Raw genomic sequence first — 25,303 nt, 5'->3', positions numbered from 1 at the left:
CTAAAACTGACATTCCCTCTCCCCCCGACCCCTGCCACCAACCCTGAAGAAGATCCTTAAACCCATCAACTTTGAGCCACATGTTTTCAAACCTAAACGGGGAAGGGCCCCGTCTTAACCCACCACCCTTCAGCAAGATGGGAAAGTGATCAGAAGTGGGTCTGGGTAACCTACTTTGGACAACCCCACTAAAGTGATCAAGCCAGTTCTGGGTCACTAGGAATCGATCCAGTCTAGCCCAAGATTGATTGTTCCTATCCCCGCTCCATGAAAACACCCCCCCTTGCATAGGAAGATCCAAGAGCTCTAGCTCGTCAACAACCTGAGCAAATCTTCTCATTGCGCCAGTCAGCCTTCCCTGATTGCTCCTTTCCCTTTGGGAGAGGGTAACATTGAAGTCGCCCCCTAAACACTAGGGGTCATCCCAGATGCCCCTTATAGCCCCGAGCTCTTCCCATAGAATCTCCCTATCTTTTTTAGAAAACGGCCCGTACACTCCTGTGAAGATCCAAGCATTCCCATCTTCTACATTCCTAAGCTTACAAGAAATTGAGAACTGCCCCATCTCCATCTCAAGAACCTCCAAGGTTCTTTTATCCCAACATATCAAAATCCCTCCCGTAGCTCCCTGAGCACCCATGGCACCCCAATCAAGAAACCTCCCAGAGCCCAAACTCCTCACCAAACCCTCTGACATTGACTGAATTTTCGTTTCCTGGATACAAAACAAGTCCACTTTCTGGCTTCTGATCATGGCCTTAATCACCTTTCTTTTAGAGCTATCGTTAGCTCCACGCACATTCCAGCTCAACAGCCTTATCTTCATTGGACTTCCATAATTTGGCACCCTCTTCCTTGCACAGCACACTTCTTCTTCTTCCCCCCCTCATAATTGATGGAACATTCAAGCCTTTTCAATTCCCTTTTGAATCTCGATTTCTCCATAAGAGTTTTGCTATGAACTCTTTCCCTCCTCTTTCTAATTTTGAGTAGAAACTCCAAAATATCTTTCTCCAATCCCTCTGTTGAAAATCCCAAAAACTTGCTGAACCTAGCCAGATCACTTTCCTCCCAGCTTGTTTCCTCCCATCCTCTACCTTCTTATGGCATAGACCGAGCAAGGCATAATTCCTCTCTGCTCTCTTCAATGCTGTTAGTATTGACCTCTATCAACTCCCAACACTTAACTATTTCCTACTCTATAGACCCAGTGACGTTACATAATCGAGGTGTAACCCCCTGGGTTAAGTTCAAGCCAGCCCCAGAAAGGTCGTAATACTCCCCCAATGGAGTCCGACCATAAATAAGAGAGGGAGAAAAAGGAGAATCAGAGACCATTAGTCCAATAGAGATAGGGACGTTTTCATGCCTCGCATCTTCCTCCAACAAGGCACAGTCGGTCTTAGATTTCCCCTCGGACTGAATCTCCTCCTCAGAAAGCCTCCGCAGGCCATCCTTCACCCAGAAGGGAGAAATACCAATGTTTGGACCCCCCATTAGGCTTTGGCCACTTACCAAAGGGGGACAGGCCTCCCCCACTTAGGCTCTAACCACAGCTAAGGGCATAGACGGGCCTCAGTTGTCCAGCCCAGACATCACAGGATGCACCAGAGTCTTGGCCCGCTCAGAAATCTTCCAAGACGATAGCCCAAAAAGAGGCGGCCCATTTTCGCAAGGGGGGTCCGAGAAGGGAACAAGCCCAATGGGCTCTGATTCCTTAGAGCACCAAGAGGGCTTTGCTAGGCCTAGCAAGGTAAGCCTGCCCGATCCTTATGACCCACCTGGCGACCCATCGAAGCTCCAAATAGGGTCCGTAACTTGCCTCGACCCGCTTGACTGACCCCGCATCCCATCGGCATGCAGCAGCAGGGCCTCGAGCCTCGAACCGTCCTTCGCCTCCAGCACGTGCTCGCCCGCGCGTGTACAAGCTTCACCCCAACCTCCTCTCCCGTTGCGACAAACTTCCCTCTCTTTCCCGCCGTCGCCGCTATCATTACTGGCCTAACCTTCTACCAGAGAGTTAGCGAGTAGCACATCTCTTCAACCCAAACCTCCACCACATTGGGGAGTTCCTCGCCGTTACGCTTCACCAATAACCGGGCCCACTGTAATTCCTCCATCTTCTTCGTTTGGGAGTCGACTGCGAGAAAACCCCCGCACTCCTCCCCTATCCTTCTCAGAATGTCCCACTCCCATAAGGAGACGGGTAAGCCTACAACCCGCACCCAGGCTTCACTATTGTTCTCCCCCTCCCTCAGACATCCCGTCTCAGGCCTCCATTTCTCTAGGCGAAGAAAGATCCCCCCAACCGAGATGCTTCCAAGTTTAATGGCTTGCTCTGCTTCTATCAAGAACTCAAATTCCATCAATACCTTGCCCCTCTCCAGTTTTGCTAACCCTAGGTTGCCCTTCAAACTCCAGATTTTCGCCAATTGAGTCCCCCACCTTCGTAGGTCGTCCCCCTTTGCTGCGCTAGGGTTCCATATCCCAACCACACAGTGAGCCAATTTGTTTAAGTTCCGGCATAGCTCCTTCTTTGTGACCTCCACCCTGATTGTTTCTCGATCTTTACCCCTCGGCATTTTGACCACTTCCACGAAGGTTTTCACCATACTTGGCTTCAAACGTGGCTCTTCTTCTTTTTGGCTTATTATTCCTCCATTAGCACAGCCTAAGCGTCGTAACGTCTCCACCATTGAAACCCAACCACCCTTTGCTCCTCTCCTTTTAGGGATGAATATGCTAAATCTTTTGTTCTTCAAATCCACAACATCTAACCGGAGGAAGCACCCCCCTTTGTTATGATGGCGCACCAGAGAATAAGCCCTCCCGTTTTCCTGCCACTTTCTTACCCATTTTGCCGTTCTCACATCCTCAATGCACAGAACCAGACAATCGAGGAATAGCCCAAGACTCGCCGGTCCCAACCTAATCCACGAGGAAATCCCTCTTTTCCTCTCCATGATCGTAGCTTGCAGTCTGCCTCTCTTCTCCTCCACCTCAACCTTAAACGACTTCGACTCCACTCCGAAGCCACCCTTCCTGAAGCTTTTCCCAGGCCTCGCAAGGACCTCGCCCTTTACATTCTCGGTCACTCTCGGGAAGTCTCGTACTCCTCCGTCACTCTCTCTCTCTCTCACGCTCTCTCTCTCTCACGCTCTCTCTCTCTCTCTCTCTCTAACCCTCTCTCTCTCTCCTCCATTTCTTCGCTCTCTCATGCAAGGCCTCAAGGGCAATTTTAATTGCTAGAATTGAAGGATGGTTCCTTTCCTCAAGAAATCCAACAGTAGTGGTGGAATATGCAAATGTTCTCATTGTAATGAATCAGTGGACTTCAAATTGAAGAGATTGTGGTTGGGGCTTGTGTACAAGTTGGATGTAAAAAGGTTCAGGATCTCGTGGATCAGGATTTGTGATTTTTGTTAATGAATAGGGACTTTGGTCAAAAATAGATTCCTTTGATCAAATTCTGCATTTCGTCTGCTAGAGTTTCAATGTTAATGCATGACACTCAAAGCTTTTTCTAAAGTTCTAGAGGTCTCAAACAAGAGGATTTACTATTTGCTTATCTTTTTATCTTGGTTATGAAGATATAGGTTTGCTTCATCTCAAAAGCAATGGAGGGGGTTTTTGTTCAAGGGTTTAGGGTTAGGGAAGAGGTGGGTTAGGTATTAGACATCCTTTCTCTTCTATCAACGAAAGAAAAAAATCTTAACAACCTCAACCTTCTACTCAAGTCTTTTGGGTTAGTCTCTAGCCTTAGGGTTAACCTTGATAAGTGTGTAATACTGGGGATAGATGTTAAGTAGGAGTACTATGAAAGATTAGCATTCTTTGTTGGTTAGGAAGCTAGGACGTGGCCTTTGATACCTTGGTCTTCCTTTGGATACAACTCAAGTGTGTCGGGATTCTAAGGCACCATGGTTGGAAAAGCGTCCAATTGACTTGATGAGTTGGTATGGAAGAAGCATATGTTGCTTGAGGGTAGAATAGCCTGATTTAATCTTCCTTGGTCAATATCACTATTTGTTCTCCATCCATTTTTAGACATTGCTTCTTGGATTAGGAAAATTTAAAGGGATTTTCCATGTTTGAGGTATAGAGAGGACAATCAGTATACCTAATCAGGTGAAAGGGTTTGTGGCACCAAGATTAGGGGAAAGGTCGCGATGTGAGGGTTTAAGGATTAAAGCTCTAATGGGCAATTACTTGTAGAGACCTCTCAAGAAGAAAGCCTCATGGTTTGCACTTTCTTATTAGAAGCAACTAAAAGTTGTAGAATAATGGATAGGAATTTTTGGTGAGAGCCTCTTACCGTTGCCCATAGAAATATTTCTTGAGTTAATGATGATTCATTCTACATATAAGATTCATTGTTAGAAGTGAATATGATCTGCGGTTTTGAAGACCGACACTTGACTAATTAACATTTTCTATTTTCCTTTCCTCGCCTTTATTTTGTTTGTTAAGAGTGGCAAAGGGTATGCCCATTATCAATCTTGTTTTAATATCTTATGACTCTTTTTGGTGGAATTTCAACTTAAATAGAAGTTGGATTATAGTTTATTTTATTTTGTTAAGAGTTATTTTATATGATAGTTAATAGGGCATTATCGTAATCTTGGTTAATAATATAGATAGATGAGAAATTATTTATCATTGACTATGATTGCGATAATACGACTAATAACTAATAAATAAAATAATTCTCAGCATAACATAACAAAATAAAATAAACTCTAACAAATACTAGTTATATGCTTTAGATAAAGAGGCCCCATAGAACCACCTATTAGTAAGGCCCTGTTTGGATTGCCTATTGAGAAGTTTAAAACTATTTTGTGAGCTCAATCAGTGTTGCTTCTCATAGAACCCTTTTTAGGGGCTTATGCGAGATGTAGTTTCATGTTTAATAATCCCTTTGAAATTATGGTTTTAGCTTTAGCTTCTATGAAAGCCAAAAATAAAATGTTATTACCACTTTTTTTTTTTTTTCATTTTCTTATTTTCATGAGTTTTAGGACTTACATTCTTCTTGATCGATATTGTATTGGTGGCTCCTAAAAATATTTCATAGGTGTTGCTTATCTGCTTTAGGGTTTTGACAAGAGAGCAAGGAGTAAAATGCTGTAGCAGTATGCTGTGCTTGTGACTTCTTAAGCAATATGGCTGGAAAGGAATATTCTGACTTTCTATGATGTTATAGGACAAAATTTGTCTATATATATATATATATCTCTTATGATTAAAGAGTTCATTGACATCTCTCAGGATTATCTCCTAGTGTACTGGGGGTTGCACCCCTCTTTTTGTGAGTAGAGCTTGTCAATATATACTCTCTCTTTGTCTATCAATAAAGAAAAGGTATTATCTTAATGGGTTGCAGGCTTGTTGTTCAGCCAAATCTGAGGAGAGCATATGGAGTGTTACTGGTCCCTCCTCTAGATGGTTACCTTAAGCCCAATTTTTGCAAATACTTGTTGGGAATCTGAGTGAAATAGGTGTTGGGTGTATTTTGAGAGATCTGATCTGATTTGGCCTTTCTTGAAGCTGACAAGCATTGTGATTGCCAATGGAGTTGAATTATTTGCTTTGGTGGGGGTGTAAAAATATCTTCTTTAGTTAGGGGTGAGGTTGGATAATCAGGAGATCTTTCTTGTGGAAGTCCATTATTAGTATAGGTAAGCAAACATATGAGTTTGATATTAGTGTTGTTCAAGCGGCGACCTTGTATTGTTTATAGTAGGTTTCTCTCTTCAATCATAACTGCTGCCTTGATAGCAAAGGTTGAAGAGCTAAGCAAGACTGCTTCTCTTCTTCCATGTCTGTACTCTCCTGCTCTGCCTTGGTTGCTTAATACAAGCACTCTTAATCATTGCTTTTGTCTCAGTGATGGTGATTAATTGATCAGCATATGAAGCCAAAAAGTGGCCAAAACAGTAAAATGTTGATTTCTTCTTCCCCAAGGAATTTGGACTTGTATTACCCTGAATAGCTTGTTGATAGAAAAGCTAGAACCATTCCAATAGTTTTTAACTACCTTTTTCCACTTGGTCAACAAAAGTCCTACTAGGTTATTTCCCTTTCACCAGTATTGGATTTTCTTTCCAAATTTTCATTGATCTGATATGCACTTTGTATTGCATCTCTTTGGTATTCAACCTATAAGTTGTTAGTCTTGAAGCTATCTGCTGTCTCAAACCCTGCCAATTGATAGCAAATCATAACATGTTTATTCCATGCAGAATCTGACCGAGTAGTCGAGCCCTAGAATATTTTTTTTTTCATCAGAAACGAACAATTGTATTAAAAGAGAAAAATATGAGAAGGATGAGAAGTCCTCCCCATGATGTACAAACCTGATCAAAAGAAGTGAGTATAGTCAAACCCTAGAATTGACTACCATGTTGTTTCACAGGCATGCTTCCTGCCATTGATCAAATGAAGATAGATTGGATGCTCGTAGTTAAGAAGCATGAAGTTTCTAGTCATTCTGCCATCCCAAAATCCATTCCCTTCTTAGAACTGTGGTTCATTAATCCATATATCCTAGCTCAAGCTGCCATCTTAAGCTTAGCCTCTACAGAGCACTAGTTCTGAGCTTCATCCATCTCATGCCAATAAGAGCAATTCTCTAAACCATATATCCAGTCTTTAAAAGCGTTGAAATGGCGATCTCCATGAAAATCTGGCACATCTGATTGTAGTCCCTTGCAGAAATTTTCTTGCCTTGTTTCTCAAAAATTTCAATTAAATAATTGGGATTTCAGGGCGATAAGGCAGAAATTCTTCATTTGGGGTAGTATTTTAATGCACTGGACCAATATCCTGCTCAAGCAAATGTGAATGTGGATGAGTTTGTTGGCTCTATGTGAAACTGAGAAAAGACTTGGTGCACGAACTGACAGAAACATTAGAACTGAAACATGATGATGAAGATTATTGTTGTTAAATTTCAATGTGATCTTCTTCTTGTTGTTGTTAATTCTTCGAATCAACAAGATGTTAGGTGCTTGTGGCTTTTATATATTCTCTAAGAAAAAATGGGGTTCTAAGGAAGCCGGTGTCTTATCTTCTGAATTAAGCTAGTTCCTACATTCATGATGTTTCAGGTGAAATCAGAGGCAGGACCTTGGATCTAGGCCATGGTGGAAGAAGACATCAAGGCCAAGGAACAAATATGGTTGAGATGAAGTATATGATTGAAGATTTATCTTTGGTTGTGAGAATGCTTAAGTGATAGGAACTAGCTGATGACATGGAGTGATGAAGATAGTTCCATGGATTAAGGTTCTTAATGAATCTATGATGAACCCTGAGCATGGTAATGTGTTTGAGTTATATTCTTTACCTCTAAGGAATGATAATGCATTTGTGTTTGAGTTATGTTCGGGTTTGAGGAGATGTAAATTTTGGTTTTCTTATATGGACTAAACCATGTTGTATGGGCATATGGGCATCCTTGTTTAGTAGAAGAGTTTAGTCTTTTTGTCAAGGGTTTTGTATTTGTGGGGAGAATTCCTCATCCTTTTCTTATACTTTGTATTAACAATTAATACATCTTTGGTTTCTGATAAAAAGAAAGGTTATTAAAGATATAGACAATGCTCATCAAGTGTTTGATGAATGCCTTAAGAGTGACTATTCATGCGACTTTGCAACCTAGGACCAAGTAGGCCTAGGGACATGATGTTAGTCATCTGGTGCATTGAGCCATAGGACCCAACATGTGAATGACAAACAAATTATGTGGCTAGCATGATAGTCAATTAGTAACCACTTGTTCATAGTAACAGTTAAAAGAAACCATATAAATATAAAAATAAAGAGTCTCCAATTAAATAAATGTTAATGCTAGTAAAGAAATCAAAGATCAATATTCAACTTGAGCTTGAGGAAATAAAATACCAATTCCTAAGATCAACCAAAGTCCATAAGAAATAATCAACAATTCAGAATAAGCTAGTAAACCATAAGTCTTCAAATGTCTAGAAAATTCTATAGCAAATATTCTCGGTTCTCATCCATCACTTTTTCCTAATATTATCTGTAAGTGAAAGGTGGAATAATGGAAGGGGTGGGCATGAAAGCTTACTAAAGAAAAATAGTAGGACAATTGGACCATGTATTTACACAAAAATTAGATGAGATCTATCTTGTAATTTATAAATAACCTATAAAATGTGTTATTAGTTAATGTCTGAAGTTCATTTAGAAAAATAACATTTCAGACAACAAACAACTTAATCCATGAAAACTGTTTCTAGATCTAATCATATATCACCTCGGCAAACAAATATATGGCTCAATTCCAGTGGGAGTCACCAAAGAGTGGCTAGCCTCATATCCTTTGACTGGTGGATGGAATGAACTCAAATCCAAGGTACAGTTAAGGTCCAATATTGGTTGGAGTTTATTGATCATTGCCACCCTCACCAAGGGAGTTGTCAAATTATTGGAAGTTTGTTGTTGTGTTTTTCTGTAATTTGTTTCCAATGAATTTGAACTGATTACTAATTAGTTTCAGATATCTAGGTGTTCTGATAGTTAGGTCCCAGAGTTGTGCTTGTTAGTTCCTAGATTCTTGGTAGTTAGTTACATGATTAGGTTGCGGACTTAGCCTGTTTATTTCCCTGTTATTTTTTAGAATTGATTAATCAAAAAGCATTTTCCCCTTCTATTCTGTGTACATGGTATTAGAGCGTAGGTCGCTCTTTGGGAGTATTCCAGAGGGTGTAACTGAATAATAGTTTTGTTTTTAAACTTTTGATGTATAACAGCATATTCAAGACATGTTACTCTGTTTTGGAGGTTGATGCTAAGAAATGAGGGAGCCTTTGGAGAATAGATTAATTCCTTGAGTAGGTTCCCTAGAGTGCAAATGATATGTTATTTTTATTTAATTATTATTATCATTATTATTTATTATTTTTGAGTTTTGAGTGGTATGATATGTATTCAGGTCACTTCTAATAGAAATTCATTGAGCACGAGCCCCTTTTTCTGTTTTCATTTTCATCTAGTTAAGCAATAACCTACCCATTTGGCTTTTTTGATACAGACATTTTTCATCTTCATGGTCAGAATTCATGGATTTTGTATCTGTAAGATCATATCAGTCTTTTTCTTTCTTTCCTTTTTTTTTTTGTTTTTTTTTAATGTTTTCTTTCACATGCTGGTGCTGTTAAGACTCACCTAAATTATCACGTATTGCACCATCAATTTATGTCTGTAACTACTTTTTAAGAATTTCCCCATCATATATCAAAAAGTTGTCAAAACTGAATGTTGTGAATGCTGCAATATTGCTTTGTTTTCATGGTTTGCATTTTAATTAACTCGACTGCTGACATTTCACTAAAATGATATGCATTTATGTTTGATGAGCAGGAAGTGAATGCAACTATTCAACGTTGACTTTCAATGGTGTTGACTTGATGGGTGAGAGGCTAGCTGATGAGGTATTTTGGAAATTTTATTTTAATCCTCATGGTTCTAGCATGCGTTGGTTTTTGAGCTTACCACCTTGAATATACATCGAAACTTTCTGTTTTAAAAATCACTAAGTTGAGAGTTTTTATAAGAAATCTCATATGAACCTTAGCTATATTCTGATGCAGGTATTGGCTGTTGTCAAACGTTGGCCTGAGGTGCGAAAGATCTCCTTTGTGGCACACTCTTTGGGTGGGCTTGTTGCAAGGTATGCTGTTGCGAGGCTGTATGAACCTTTTCCAAAAATGGAATCCTCAGGTCTTTCTGTGAATCATTCAGTTCAAAGCCTTGAGCAACCGTATGAGGATAGAATTGCTGGACTGGAACCCATGAACTTTATAACATTTGCGACACCACATCTTGGTTCAAGGGGACACAAACAGGTAGATTAAGTATGCTCTTGCTGATTTGAGGATTATTTGATCAATCTTCTGTTTTTCATAATTTCTAAGGCATCCATTCTTCCTTCTTTATTCTGTTAGACTTTTCAGATTTGGATAAGGTTTTGTCTTGCTTGCTTGATCATATCATGATGAAAATTTCACCTTCTGGATTCTAGAGAAAACATTTAAAATATTGAAGTAAAAGAACTATAAGTAGTGTTTATGGAAAAAGAGTTTGAATGGGTTTATGCTATTCTATTCCTCACAATTGCATGCCTTAGAAGCCTTCGATGTGTGTACTCAAGAAAGTGCTACATGCTTGGTATGAGTATTGAAATGATGATACCCGGAGTAGATTAAGATTATAATAAATGGGCTACAAGATTGAGAAGTTAAACTTCTATTTTATCCTTCCAGCATGCTTAGAAATTCTTGTTATGTTGCATGTATTTTATTTGCTTATTAGTTTGTTACAAAATTTCTGTTGCCTCTGTTCCCACAGCTTCCATTACTTTGTGGTCTTCCTTTTCTGGAGAAAAGAGCATCACAGACTGCACACTGGATAGCTGGGAGGTCTGGAAAGCATCTCTTCCTCACTGACAGTGATGACGGGAGACCTCCCCTTCTCCTCCAAATGGTTAATGACTCTGATGACCTAAAATTCATGTTAGTTTTGATTGATACACAATGAAGTAATTAATAGCACCAAGATTGAATTTTTATCACAACATAATTGTAATGTTATCATTATGACCTGTATAGATCAGCTTTGCGTTCTTTCAAGCGCCGTGTTGCGTATGCAAATGCAAACTATGATCGTATCCTTTTCTGGTTAAAAATAAGTTTTAAACTCTCAATTTCTTAAGTATTGAACTGTATTACCCTTCTATATAATTTATTGTTTATCTTCACTGATATTAAGATGTTGTGGGTTGGAGTACATCATCGATCCGGCGCCAAGATGAACTTCCAAAGGTGAATTCTTCCCCTCCTTTAGATTGACTTATATACATCTCATGACGCTTGAATGAATGTTTCTTGTACCATGCTGAACCCTCTGTAATTTTTTTTTTTTTTTTTTTAACCCTTATCATTTCTAGATTAATCATCTTGTGAAGGATGAAAAGTACCCACATATTGTATATATCGAGAGAGAAACTACTGATGACTTCCATAATAAGGCCTCTTCCATTGCTGGAGACCAAACAACTGATATTGAAGGTTTGTCAAACTTCCTAACTTTAATTAGGAAGTATATTCTGTCAATTTAAAGTGCTAGGCCATTTGCTTTACTGTTGGATCCTTGCATGGATTGAAATATTATTACATAATTGAAGAATGAGCTGGCCAATAAAGGATTGGTGTCTCTTGGAAATGGACGTGGTGCAATATATTGTTCTTATCAAGAAGTAAAATATATATTTATTAAAGATGGAAGCACAACAAATTACAAGAAAGAAAAGTTAAAAAAAAAAAGAAACTGTAGAAAGAAGCAATGCCACAGTTTCTCTCCATATATCTTTGTTTTCACTAATTTTATCCTCACTTGTAATGTTAATATGTCTGTGTCATCTACCTAGCTGACATCAATAGAGATGCCAAGGGATGAGACAACTAGAAAAAAATGTGTATTAGCTGTTACCCTTCATTTAACTTTCCTTCCCATGTGTGACCACATTTTCATGATTATTTTTATATTTGAGTTTCATCACTCATAATCTGGGGAAAATGTGATAATTGGAAATACATTGAAACCATTGCTAGCCTGATAAATATTGTGGATATGTTATCTTAATAATTTAAGCTTTTAGGAAAGTTAGTAACTTAAAATAGTATCAAAGCTATGGCTAACTAGAAGTCTTGAGTTTGAGCCTCTCCTACTGTTTATAATCCATTTGTTGTTGATTTGTATCTCCATGTGTGGATATGGGACTTATCAAAAAAAAAAAATGTGTGGATATGGGGCCACAATAAAGGACGGTGTTACCTTGATAGCTTTTAGGAAAGTTGGTGGCTTAACAATGGGAGGGGTATTAGCTTGAAAGCTTTTAGAAAAGTTAGTGGCTGAACAACCATAAAATAAGAAAAGTAAGTACACATAATATGATCCAAAAGGCTACTCCCTCTCATCATATTGACAATCAACCGATTATTGCCATGACACGACACATTGAAGAAAGTAGCAAGGAGGAATTTATTGAATAAGAGCGCAAGAAGACATGGATGTCATGCTAAGAACGAATCATTTTGTGGGTTGGGTGAGGGGAGAGGGGATGGGGGACTCTATGCTTGTGAAATAATGAAAAAAAAAAAGAACAAAAACAAATGAGCACAATAGGGAGGTAACTTGATAAAGAAGATAATGCAATTGCACAAAAGCTTAGGAGCAAGTCTCTAATAATAATAAAGGTCAACCATTAAATGCTCTTGTAATGAAATTATTAGGGTAATAGGCCAAATAAGCTTGATATACTTTTTCTGGACCACTACCTAAAATCTTGAGCTTTTAGTTGAACTGTAGCTTTATCATAGTATTAGAATCTTGTTTTATTGAAGGTGGTGAGTTTGAACCTCACCTCTTGTTTATTTTCCCCTTTTATTGAGGCTATGTACAAGTCTAAAGAAAGTTGTAGAAGAACTTATTGAATCTAAGCACAACCTTTTGTGTGTGTGTGTGTGAGAGAGAGAGAGAGAGAGAGTTATATATCACTCCAAGACAATCAAAGGGAAATGGATCTACTATTGGTTGAGATGAATTGTTGGATGCCTCTTCAAAAATTTTCATTACTAATAGATCCCTCATGGGGTGGGGGAGAGAGAGAGTCAGCATTTTGATGGTGTTTTCTCTTCAAACTTTTCAATTAGTGATTGATCCCTCATAATAGTGGTATCCATATCCCAATACCCACTGCTGCAAGGGTAAGCAGTATGTCACCATGACTCAAAGTATTCACCAAAGTAGATCATTTATGATAGCATTGTGCTTGTCCCCAATACGCACCACTACTTCCCTGCACAACATATCCCCCAACAAGTTGTATTTATAGAAATCCCATTCACCACATCGGGTGCAAAAGGAAGTTTCTTTGGATTCTTGTTTATGAAGTTTTGTCTTATTCCATTTTTTTTAATTTATAATTTCTACAAGAATATAGCACAAGATTGTTCATTATGCGATTAGAATTGCATTCAACATTTTGTTGTCATGTATAACATTTCTTGTGCATGATTATGTAAGAATTTTGTATATTTCTCACTAATAATATGATGGTTATTTATGCACATACAAAGTTGTGGAAGAAAAAGGAAACTAAGTTACAAATCCCCTAAAATTAGGAATTGACTATTACAAAATTATGCATAAGAAATAGGGGTCCAACTTAGGCGGGTTGGTTCGACCCAACCCAAACCCAACTTGATGTTTAGGTGGAATTGGGCAAACATTTTCAATATTTGTGTTGAGCTTAGGTTAAGTTTTCTCAACCTGAACTCAATTTGGATTGGGCATGGGCTAAGGTTCGGACAACCTTATTTTAACCTGAATCTGATTTAATATTTTTATAATATTTATAATGTTTATTATTCTATATAATAATATTCATTTTCTTTTTAGATTTTAAAGAAAAAAATCAAATTATAATTATATCATATACTTTTTTATTTTTTTAAAAGATCCATAAGTTTATTTTACTGTTTTATTGTTATCTCGAAGTTTTGTCTTATTTACTATTTAAATTTTGGTATAAATATATATAAAAAAAGTTTTTTAAGAATATGCATGGATTTTGAATCATGCAACCCAATCAACCAGACCAACCCAATTCTAACCTGATCAACTTGAGTTTAACTTGACTAACTAAGTTTAGCTCAACCGACCTGAATTTAACCCGAGTTTAGAAAAATGAGGTTGGGTTGGGCTTGGATTGAATACCTCGGGTTAGATGTCTGGTTGGGCTGATTGTTTCTTAATTTGAGTTTGCATTTGTAAAGGCCTCAACATGCATTTGTTCTTCTTTACCAGAAAAAAGAAACCTTTTCTTAGAGCTTCCTTTAGATATCTAAGTGCTCAATATTTTGCCTCAGAAGTGTTTTTCACATGGAGAATAAATTGACTAATCCCACTAATCACAAAAGCAATGTTTAGTTGAGAATGAGAATGATGGATTAGTTTTCCAACTAACCTTTGATATCCTCCCTTACCTCCCAAAACACATTTAGGTGCAAATCCTAACCTATGGTTAGGTTCAATAGGAGTTTCAGCTAGCTTACATCCTATCATACCGATTTCCTTGAGAAGGTCAAGTGAGTATTTTCTTTGTGAAACCAAAATTCACTTCTTACATCTAACAATCTCCATACCTGAGAAATATCTCAACAGTCCAAGATCTTTAATATCAAATTCCCTAGCTAGAATCAATTTAAGTCTTTCCATTTATGTCGCGTTGTCACCTGTCAAAATAATATCAACGTATCATAAACCTTTTCTTAGAGAATCTAGGTGCTCAGTATTTTGCCTCAAAGTGTTTTTCACATGGAGAATTTATTAATTGACAAATCACACTAATCACAAAAGCAATGTTTAGTTTATAATGAGAATGATGGATTGGTTTTCCAACTAACCTTTGATATCCTCCTTTATTTCCTGGAACACATTTAGTTGCAAATCCTAACCTATGGTTAGGTTCAATAGGAGTTTCAGCTAGTTTACATCCGAGCATACCGATTTCCTTGAGAGGTCAAGTTTGTATTTCCTTTGTGAAACAAAAAATCATTTCTTAGGTCTAACTGCATCCTTATAATCAGGGATTCAAATTATCCTGACTGCATCCCTATAAATGAGAGATTCAAGTAATACAAAAAATATTCTAAATCTATAATTTCTGTTTTACAAGAAAACATGCATTTTCCCACAAGTTTTAATCATGGAATGGAAGTTTTTGAAGGTTTTCTTGGTCTTGGATTTTTCTTTCAATAAGTAAACCCAAACATATAAAAATAATCATCAACAAAGGTTATGAACCATTTTGTGCTTGAATGGTTTGGATGCTTTGTGTGGTTGCGAAGGAAAAAAGAACAATGATGTTTAGTCAATTAACAAATTTCACATTGAAACAAAGATGGACCTTTATTATTGAATAACAAAAGAAACAAGTTCTTCAAATATGAAAAACTAGGATGGCTTAACCTAGGATGCCATAACATATTGTCATTCTCAACAGAAAGAGAAAAATTACAACTTGTCGTTTGAGCTGGTCCATGCAAGTCAAGTTCATCTTAAAAGTAGTAGAGTCCCTCACGTTCTCTAGCATTGCTAATTATCTTCCATGAATGTAGCTCTTGAAATTCATAATAAGGTCTGATAAAAAAAAAAACAAAATTCATAATAAGAAGGAAAGAATCTAACAACAAAATTCAAGTCTTTTGTTAATTTGCTGATTGATAATAAATTGCAGGAAAGATTAGCAACCTGAAGTGTGGAATTTAGAACTGGATTTTTGGAGATAGGAGTTGAACCTTTCCTTACAATTGTTGAAAGAGAACTGTCGGCGATTTTTATTTCAGATTACCAGGGCATGGATTATATGAAGAAACTAAATTGCAAAGACTTGTCAAGTGATTAGTAGCACCTGAATCAATGATCCATGGTCTTTTCTTATTGGAAAGAACACTTAAGATTGATGAGAAATTACCTTTTTGGTCTAGAGGGCAAGAAGATAAGGAATTAGTGGGTTGAGAATGATTTAGAAATTTATACAGCTACTCCAACCGTTCCTTACTGAAGAGATGTGTCTCAGTGTTTCCCCCAAAATTCTCCTTAACTTGTTGTCCATCCGCTTTGACTTTATAAGCCTTGGTTGTCCTTGTTGGTAGACTTATAGTTCTTCCAATTTTCTAGTTTTCCATGCAACTTCCAACTAAAAGTCTCATGAGTGTGCTGAGGTCTGTGACAGTAATCACACCAAACCCTATCTTCTTTCTTTGAATTTCTCTAATCTCCAGTCTGTTTTGTGTGAGGTCCTTTTGAAACCCATGCAGAATTCTCAGCAACTAAGGGGTTTGGATTTCCTATTATCACAATTTGGCGCCTTTCTTCTCTATGAACCTTTGCAAATACTTCTCTGGTAGATGACAGTGGCTCCTTACCAGGAATATGTCCCTGTACTTCATCAAGATCCTTATTCAGACCAGCTAGGAACTCAAATACTTTGTATCTTTCCAGAATCTTTTTGTATCGGCTCTATTTGCTGCACAGCCCTATTCAAAATCATAGAACAGGTCTAGCTCTTGCCACAGACCTTTTAGAGTGCTGTAATATTTGTTAACACCTTGATTACCTTGATTTAGCTTTTTAATCTCTGCCCAAATCTTACATATCTGTTCTGAATTGCCCAGGTTAGAGTAAGTGTCCATGACAGCATCCCAAAGCTCCTTAGCCATAGGGAGAAACAAATAGGTTTGACCAATTTCAGGCTCCATCAAATTGATCAACTATACCATGATCATTGAATTCTTTGAAATGCTGGGTTGTCCTCCTTGGCTGCTTTGGTCGAACCAATCAACCAATCTTACCCTTTTGACAAATAAACAACTTCACGGACTGTGATCATCAAAGGAAGTTTTGTCTGTTCAGCTTATGTGTGGTAATCTGCAGGGGTGGATCTCATGTGCTGGCATCCAAAGCAACAATGAATCCTCTCTGCTGACTTTCAACATCAGGTTTCTTCAAACTGCACTGATAATGAAAGCTAGTGAATGGGTTTCTGGGACCCAGTGATTGAGAGAATCTCTAGGAGATAAGACGGGTGGCAAAAGGCTTACTTATCTTTCGGCGGTAGGATAACTCTCCTACACTCATGTCTATCCCATATCCTTAGCTACTTTCTTTCTCTGTTTAAGATTCCTGCTTCAGTGGCTGCAAAAGTTGAGAGGATGCAAAGGAACTTTCTTTGGTCAGGGGTTGGGGAAGGCAAAAGGGACCATCTTGTTAGTTGGGATGTTGTGTGTAAGCCGAGGGTAAAAGGGGGTTTGGGGATTGAGAAGATTCCTTTAAGGAATCGCGCTCTATTAGGGAAATGGTTGTGGAGGTATCCTAGGGAGAGTACAACTCTATGGCATCAGGTCATTCTTAGCATATACGGGACACACTCAAATGGTTGGGATGCCATCATTTTAGTCAGGTGGTCACATCGTTGCCCTTGGAAGGCCATTGCACAAGTCTTTTAGGATTTTTCCAAGTATACTCGGGAAACGAGGAAAGAATTCGCTTTTGGGAAGATTTATGGTGGGGGGACCAAATCTTCAAAGACCAATATCCAAGACTATTTAGAGTAGTAATGGATAAAAGTGTTCCCATATATTCAATTCTTGGTTTGGATTGCCCTTTCTCATGGAACTTTAATTTCCGTCGTAATCTAACCGATTATGAGATAGAAGATCTAGAACGCCTCATGCGCTTTATTGATTGTATGAATTTATCCACCTCCGCTTCAGATGCGAGATCTTGGTCCTTATTGTCTTCAGGACTGTTTACAATCAAGTCCTTCTTTACAGCCTTGTCCCAAACGTCTGATTCATCTCCTTTGATCCCTTATAAGTTTGTATGGAAATCTTAAGTTCCCTTCAAAGTTAAGGCCTTTGTCTGGCTTGTGGCACACAAGAAGGTAAATACCAATGATTTGCTACAATTGAGGAGACCCCACAAAGCTCTTAGCCCTGACATCTGTAAGTTGTGTATGGGGCAAGGAGAATCAGCAGATCACCTATTCCTTCATTGTTCTATGACGTTGGGGTTGTGGCACAGACTTTTCCAGCTAGCCAAGATGGATTGGGTCCCTCCGAAAAGCATTTCAGACATGATGTTCATCAATTATAAAGGTTTTGGCAAGTCCAAGAGAGGGTTGGTTTTGTGGCAAAATGCGTGCATAGCTTTAATTTGGGTTGTGTGGCGGGAAAGAAATGCTAGGATATTTGAGGACAAAGCTAGAAATTCAGAGAATCTTTGGGACTCCATTCATTTCATCGCTTCGTTTTGGGCTTTTTGCTCAACGGGGTTTAAGGGCATTCCCCTTAACATTTTACAACTAGATTGGCTAGTAGTGTGTAGGTCCAATGAGACAGTGTAGTGTCATGTTATTTTCTTGTGTTGTTTAGTTTTAATTTTGGCGGGAGGATTTCTCATCCTCCTTATGTACTATTTTTCTTATCAATATATTCATGCATGGTTTCCTATCAAAAAATGAAAGCTAGTGAATGAAGAACATAGACTTGGCAATTTAGAATCCCCCCCCCCCCCCCCCCCAAAAAAAAAAAAAAAAAACACTAATTTCAGTGGGGAACCAGCTTTATGCCATGTGCACTATTATGAAAGAATTCTGGATATTTCTCATTAATAATCTGATAGAATGCAAGGCTATTTATACACATATAGAGTTTTTTAGAAGAAAAAAGAAACTATGTAGCAGATCCCCTAAATTAGGAAACTAACTATTCTGAAATTATGCATGCTTAATCCGGTATACATTTCTGGATTGATCATGAAAATATTTTGCAAATATATATTTTTAAATCTCTCGTATTTTCCACTCTTTTGTGTGTGTGGGTGTGGTTACTTTGAATGATTAGCCATGAGTTTCATTCATCTTCATATATGCAGTTTGTCGACATTGTTTGATGCCATATAGTACAAATTGCATGCAACCTTTTTCTGTTCATGTCATACTTTGTTTGTGCTTGAGTACTTAACAATGTATTTCATCTTCACACATACTCTGTCAACATTGTTTTATGCATATGCCACGAGTTACAAAGTTTTTTTCCTTTCCTGTTTTTTTATTCTTCTGAGTAGTCTTCTTTCTTATATGCAGAGGAAATGATTCAAGGCCTTACCCAAGTACCTTGGGAACGTGTGGATGTTAGCTTTCACAAAAGTAGGCAACGATATGTTGCACATAATACCATTCAGGCAAGTTCTTTTACTGGATGGCTTTGCTTGAGTTTGTACAATTTATTTTTTTGCCTATGATCAACTTATGATGTTAAATATTCCATGTGGTTTTGGTGCTTATTGGAAAGATAGATCCATACAGATCTAAGATGCAAAAAACCTTACCTACCAGCTCTGCAAATACCAGAACAACTCTTAAATGAAGTTAGGGTATGCAATGTGTTTCAAAAATTATATATTTTATGTGGCTTTTTATTAGGATTAGACTTTCAAGTAATGCTTTATTTTAGTTAGAAATGCAGTTATGATTAATCTAAATTGCGATCTGTGGTTGATTGGTTGACGAATTCTTTATTCTCGGACAGACAGAGGATGTTTTGGCTGTTAATGTGAGAGTGTGACAAGTTCTTGGAGATTCATTTTTGTCTGGATTCTGGAGAATCTGGAAAAATGGAAAGCTAAAACTTCTGATTGCATGTTGCAGGCAACATAGCATTAACCCTTTAACCCATAGAGATGGAGCTTTAGAAATTAGCATCCAAAAGTCTTTCATAACAGCAACAAACTTTAAGTTTTCTATCCTTTTCAATCCTAGCTTCTTTTCTTCTTGGTCCTAAAACCTCCTTCACAGCAACTACGATACTGTATCGCCTATCATTTTTTTCAGTCCACAAAAGTTGCTGATGTTGCTGTTCAATAGGCTTTCTCTGAAGAATAAATGAGCTTCCCCAGTACACTTGTTGGCTGAAAAGCACTAATTTCATGAGATGCAACCTACACCATAAGAAAGGAACTAAAATTCCTTTGTTTGAATCTGGCCAAAATTTCATCCATCAGAGACTAACATAATCCAAAATGGAGAGCAGGGAAGAAGCCAAAGGCACCTCAGGTGTCCTACAGGGAACTTTCCTTCCTCAAATCAATTGAATCATCTGTTTCTTTTACTACCCTTTTTACTCCAAGCCCTTATATAATGCTCATGCCTTTATTTGCTTGAGTCTGCTGCACCAAAGAAATGATCCGTAGCTTCTTTAAGAATCTTTATTTAGATTTCTTATTCAAGCCCATAAAAGAACCAAGTCATCATAGAACTCAAACAAGTGATATTTAATTCTGCAGTGGAGATGATAAAAAACCTTTCCTCATCAAAGCTAATAACAACCCCCTTCACAAGTAGCCCATGTAGAAGAGTAATAGGTAAGGCTACATGACTCACCTTCTTTTAGGCCTATTTTACAGATGGATGTGTGTGCACTCACACATTTAATTTCTTATTTTTTGTAGACATACATGCCATGACCCAATGAAGAAAAAGGACAGAATCTCAACACCTGTATGCAGGTAGCCTTCTTTAAGTTTACATGTGAGGGTTCAATAAATGAGGGAAATGAACAAGCCTTGAGGTTCAAACTCATGGCAAAGTAATGGTGGATCAATAATGCATATCAAGCTGATTTGGGCTAAAACCCAAACACTTGTCAAAAGAATGCCTCTTCAATACTTTTGGTTAATAACATATAGAGTATATAGTCCTTTTTCCTTTACAACACACATTTTTAAGGTATCAAATATTGTATTCTAATGTTCTTTCTTTTCAAGACCAAGCTATTAAAGGTCCGATTAGGCTTATTGAATATTTACTGACATGTCTTAGACACAAAGCTCTAAAACCTGGAGTGATGACCCTAATTTTACGGTGGCATCAAATTAAATCAGATGAAAATCCAAATTCTGTTTCCAAACTTAAGAGAGCATTAAAATACAAAAATATCCCTTAAGAGTTACTTCTAATAAGTGTTTTTAAAGGCATGAGTGAGGCACGCTCTGAAGCGTGCCTCAAAGCGAAGCGTTCCAAAAAAAGCTAGACTCACAAAAGGCGTGTGAGTCCAAGCTTACCTAAGGCGTGCTTCTAGCATGCCTTCAACGTGCCGGAGCATGAGGCATAAGCCTTCTAGATGTTGTAGAGATGGCTGGACCAATAAATAAATCCATTTAAAAGGAAAAAAAATGATGTCTTTTAATCCAAAACAGCCCGTGGAGAATGAAATCAAAGGACAGGGTGAAATAAAAAAACAAAAACCTAAACCTAACTCTGATCTTATTGTCCCCGGCCACATCTCAGGCTTCTCAACACCATCAGCAGCAGCTCACTCTGGCCAAGGTAGCTTTGACATCTTCACTTTGCTTCTGACAAGATCTCCACATGCGCTCCTCAGTGCTCCTAGGTTGTTCCCTATGCGTTCTAATTCCTTCTCTCCTGGTCTTCTTTATAATCTGCTGATTTGGGTTTTTTTCTTCCATTTTATATTTTTCCCTTTTGTTTTTTTTATTAACATTAAAAACATGTTTTTATAAAAAAGACCTCTTTTTTTTTTCCCCTTTTTTTTACGTTGAGAACTCTCAAATTAGATAAAATTAAGATAATTGATAATTGATTTTTTTTTTTACTTAGATAAATTTAGACAATTGATTTTATTTTAAAATTAGATCATTGATGATTGATTTTATTTTAAAATTAGATAATTGATAATTGATAATTGATTTTATTTTGCTTAGATCAAATTTGATAATTGATAATTGATTTTTTCAAATAGTAAAAAAAATTAGTTAATTGATTATCTTTTATTTTTTTTAATTCTTTAACTATTATTGTTTTTCAAATGGAAAAAAAAATATAATTTTTATGTCTTTAACTGACTTGTTATAAGGTTTTTCATTTATTCCATTTTATTTTTATTTTTTATTTTTAAATATTTATTTATTATAAAAATGAGAGTATTAAAAAGCTTACACCTCAAGCTTCGAGGCTTACGCCACGCCCCACAGATACAAAAATGCTTCATCTTACGTTTTTGCCTTTAAAAACATTGCTTTTAATGACTTGAAATTAGAGTAAAGATCTTCAGAAACTCAAGACAGTAATGCTGCACAAATCCTGGCCACTCCATTCTAGTTTCACAGTCCTTGCATTCCAGTTATTTTTCCCTAGTCCTTCATCCTTAACAAGTGTAAATTGCTAGGGGGTTGATGCCAATCATTGGTGCAAGATTGTATTGTACTTCAGATTACATCTCATACCATACCATTTAAGATATGCTTAATCATATTAGCTTTTACTTTGGAGCCTTTATACAAGTAAATTTATCAGTCATCGTGGCCAATGATTTACCTTTCTTTTCTTCTTTTTTCTTTTTTTCTCTTTTTATTTTTAAAATCACAAATAGTGATTTAATTGCATCATGAATGAAAAATGCATGAAGGATGAGCTATCCTCCAAAGAGGAACAAGTCTACAGCAGAAATGAGCTCCCCAAATGAAGTCTTTGAAAAAAAGCACAATAAAAGGATCTAAGAGACAGCTTAAGGAGGCATGAATTCCCCTACAAAAATATTTAAATTAGAAGCTACACACTTCACCAAGAATCTGCTAACTAGTTGGCCAAGAGTAGAATCCACAAAATGGAATACACCTATCCTTAACATCAACAAATCCAATTTCTAAGGACCTTTTTCTTTGAGATGCACAAGATAAAATTATGGCTGAATCACCCTCCCACCAGGTTGTTGCTTAGGCCCAAAGAATTTGGCTCTGTGAAGCCTTCCAATAGAGCTATCCCCTCTACCTCCATAGCTAATCCCCCTCAGTAGGTGATGTAAAAGCTCTAATCACAACTTATACCTATTCGTTCTGAATTCCCAAAGAGCACCCATCAAAATTAAATTTTGCATTGCCTAGCCAGGAAGGGGGAGGGAGGGGAGGACCCACTCAAAACACACTATTTCGTTTTTGGTAAAAGCGCTAACCACAACTGATACCTATCCATTCTGGATTCCCCAAAAAACACCCATAAAAAAGGATATAACTTCCTAATGTTACTGTGCTGGCGGTTAGAGGGTCCTCCTTAGATTGTTTTAGCAACTCTTTGCAAGGGTGCATCATTTTCCCTAAGAAACCTGCACAACCACTTGCCTCAGAGCGCTATATATCTCAAGACAATCTTACCAAGACCTATTACCCTTTTGCTCCAAACTAAAATTAGTAGCTATTTTGACATGACAAAGGATCTAACTAATACAGTTTAAATTATTTGAAGAATGATATGCTTGCCTTTGCAGTACGGTCATGGGTCTGCAAAATGATTTTTACTAACAAATGCTTGATATTTTCATGTGTTCTTTTTTAATATTCTGTCTACTCCATTCCATGTTCAGGTGAAGAGCTATTGGTTGAACTCTGATGGTGCCGATGTGGTTTTCCATATGATAGATAACTTTCTTCTCTAGTCCTCTACAAGTTAGGTCTCCAGTTCCTTATTGGCCAGGGGTTAGATTGCTCGTTCCTTACGTACATTATACTCAAAGATTCTGCACTTTATGTTTTGACATCAACTTGGAGATATGAGGAATTTCTTGAACTGTTTCTACCTTTATCCTTGTATCTTTTCTTGTTTTCATATCTTATGTTTGTGTATAGTAGCTTTCCCTGTAATCATGTTTTTATGTATTTCTCTATCAAGTATAAAGAGTATGATTTCATTACAAAGGGTACTGGTGCTTGTATGTAAGAATTCATTTCTGGTATTTTTGTTGGCAAACATAGTGATACCACACTAGCCAAAAAAAGCCCAATTGTGGACTCTGGTGCTTTAGGCGTTCTCTAACACTACACTAAATGGATGCACTGAACAAATTATCTTCAAAACTGGTTTGATTCACTAGTTTTGGATTATGAGACAATAAAATTCTTTGAGCACATGTCACATGCCATTAAGTTTTTAACAGTTTTCAGTCTTTCATTCCCCTCCCCTCCTTTTATTTTTTACAAACAATCTTTTTCAACTTTTACATGGTACATATGTTGGTCCTTTTGCTGACTCAGAGCTTTGAGATTTACTTTAAAGACCAGCATGTCTCAGATTTTAAAAATACTTGCAAGAAACTCTCTATAGGAGAATGGAATGCTTATTCTCTAATTCTTTTGAGATAAATTTGTTTATCTGATTCATTGTTCATATGAAGCCAGCCACTCCTTGTATTTTTGCTCAAGTAGGTATATCTTTATCTGTTCATGTTGTGTCTTAACCCTCTAGCCAATCATGGAATATTGATTCTAGTGCTTCTAATCATATGACCAGGTCATCATCTTTTTTCTTATCATATACCACTTGTTCAGGTATAGATAAGAGTTAAGTATGATTATGGTTCTTTGTCTTCCATTGTTGATAGAAGTCTTATTTCAGTTTCTTAGTGCTTACCACTTAAAATTTTTGTTCCATGTTCCTGATATTGAAATCAGCCATTTACTTGTCAGTTGTATTACAAAACCCTTGATTATGGTGTGATATTCTTCGCATCTCACTGTGTTTTTCAGGACCTAGGGACAAGATGGATGATTGACAGTGGTAAAGAGAAGGATGGGTTTTATCTCATGGGTTTCTAATCATCCCCTCTTGAAATAAACATGTCAATCCAATTCTCAGAGTGATATTTCTCCAACTAAGTAGTTGCTTAGGGTGTCACCAATATTTAGGCCACCCATCATTTTTGTTCTTAGATAATGTTCTCTTTTATAGCGTCCAAATGAATGTTTTTATTCTACACTGTGAGTTGTGCGAACTTGAAACTAGAATTTTATTTACCCACTTTGAATAGATGTATGGAGCTCTTTTCCAATGTTCATTATGATGTATGGGCCGCTTTGGATGTTTAGTATTTACCTGGTCATCAATTGTTTGTTACTGTTGTAGACTGATATTCTCAAGCATTGCGGATCTGTTCATTAGATGAGAAGAATGAAGTGTTTTTTTTAAATGCTCTGCAATATAGTCCTTCATCGATTTGGTGCTAAAATGAAAATTCTTCATTCTGACAGTGTTAGGAGTGTATATATTGTGATCCTGCTTCATTTTTTTTTTCAAGGGTATTGTCCATTGGGCCACATTAGTTGGCAATACCTAATCAAGTGCATTTTTGAATTCAGCCATTTGCTAGACGCTGATCAAGCTCTTCTATTCTTTATGACTGTTCTAAAGTGTTATTAAGGGGGAATGTTTCTTACTACGGCCTGTCTCACCAACAGAGTGCATCTTATCTCTTAAACTTCAAAGGTCATTTCAAGATGTTATGTTCATCTCTCCATTTTTTTCTTTTTAAATTTCTGTTAAGAGCTTTTGGTCAGCACATTTCACATCTATGGGCATCTGACAATAAAATACTTGATTCCAACGCATTGAAATGTTTGCTTATTGGTAGTCCTCCAACTCAGATGGAGTAAATGATTCTTAGTGAGGTACTAGGACCCTGTTTTGCACTTCCTTTTTGACTGCCTAAAAGCTCTTTCTGGCTGACAACATATTCAATAACGTATTCAGTTGTAAACAAATGCCTTTTAAAATAGGATACACTCGAGGTTAAATCTGGGAATGATTACATGAAGACATTTTATGATATAAAATTTTACACATTGAATAAAAACCTCTTCTTTG

The 25,303-nt window shown here is 37.2% G+C and overlaps 1 protein-coding gene across 12 annotated transcripts in view; it reads left to right on the top strand.

The window, feature by feature from the left end:
- LOC117925123 (putative lipase ROG1) overlaps positions 1–25,034 on the top strand; it is a 32,986-nt gene extending 7,952 nt beyond the window's left edge. Inside the window, exons 3-12 of one of the 12 annotated variants that reach the window (XR_004652953.1) lie at positions 9,391–9,461; positions 9,621–9,875; positions 10,378–10,541; positions 10,638–10,693; positions 10,798–10,850; positions 10,976–11,096; positions 18,740–18,837; positions 18,952–19,029; positions 19,939–20,016; positions 20,104–20,160. Coding sequence is in view for 10 of the 12 variants with exons in the window: in XM_034844003.1 (XP_034699894.1) it covers positions 7,267–7,324; positions 9,391–9,461; positions 9,621–9,875; positions 10,378–10,541; positions 10,638–10,693; positions 10,798–10,850; positions 10,976–11,096; positions 18,740–18,837; positions 18,952–19,113 (1,038 nt within the window). In the remaining 2 variants the exon portion in view is untranslated. The other 11 variants (XR_004652954.1, XM_034843997.1, XM_034843999.1 and 8 more) reach the window with 11 other exon arrangements.
- Positions 25,035–25,303: the final 269 nt, after the last annotated feature.

Source organism: Vitis riparia, chromosome 11, assembly GCF_004353265.1.
Source record: "Vitis riparia cultivar Riparia Gloire de Montpellier isolate 1030 chromosome 11, EGFV_Vit.rip_1.0, whole genome shotgun sequence".
NCBI lineage: Eukaryota > Viridiplantae > Streptophyta > Magnoliopsida > Vitales > Vitaceae > Vitis > Vitis riparia.
This window is presented reverse-complemented; position numbering and strand designations above follow the sequence as displayed.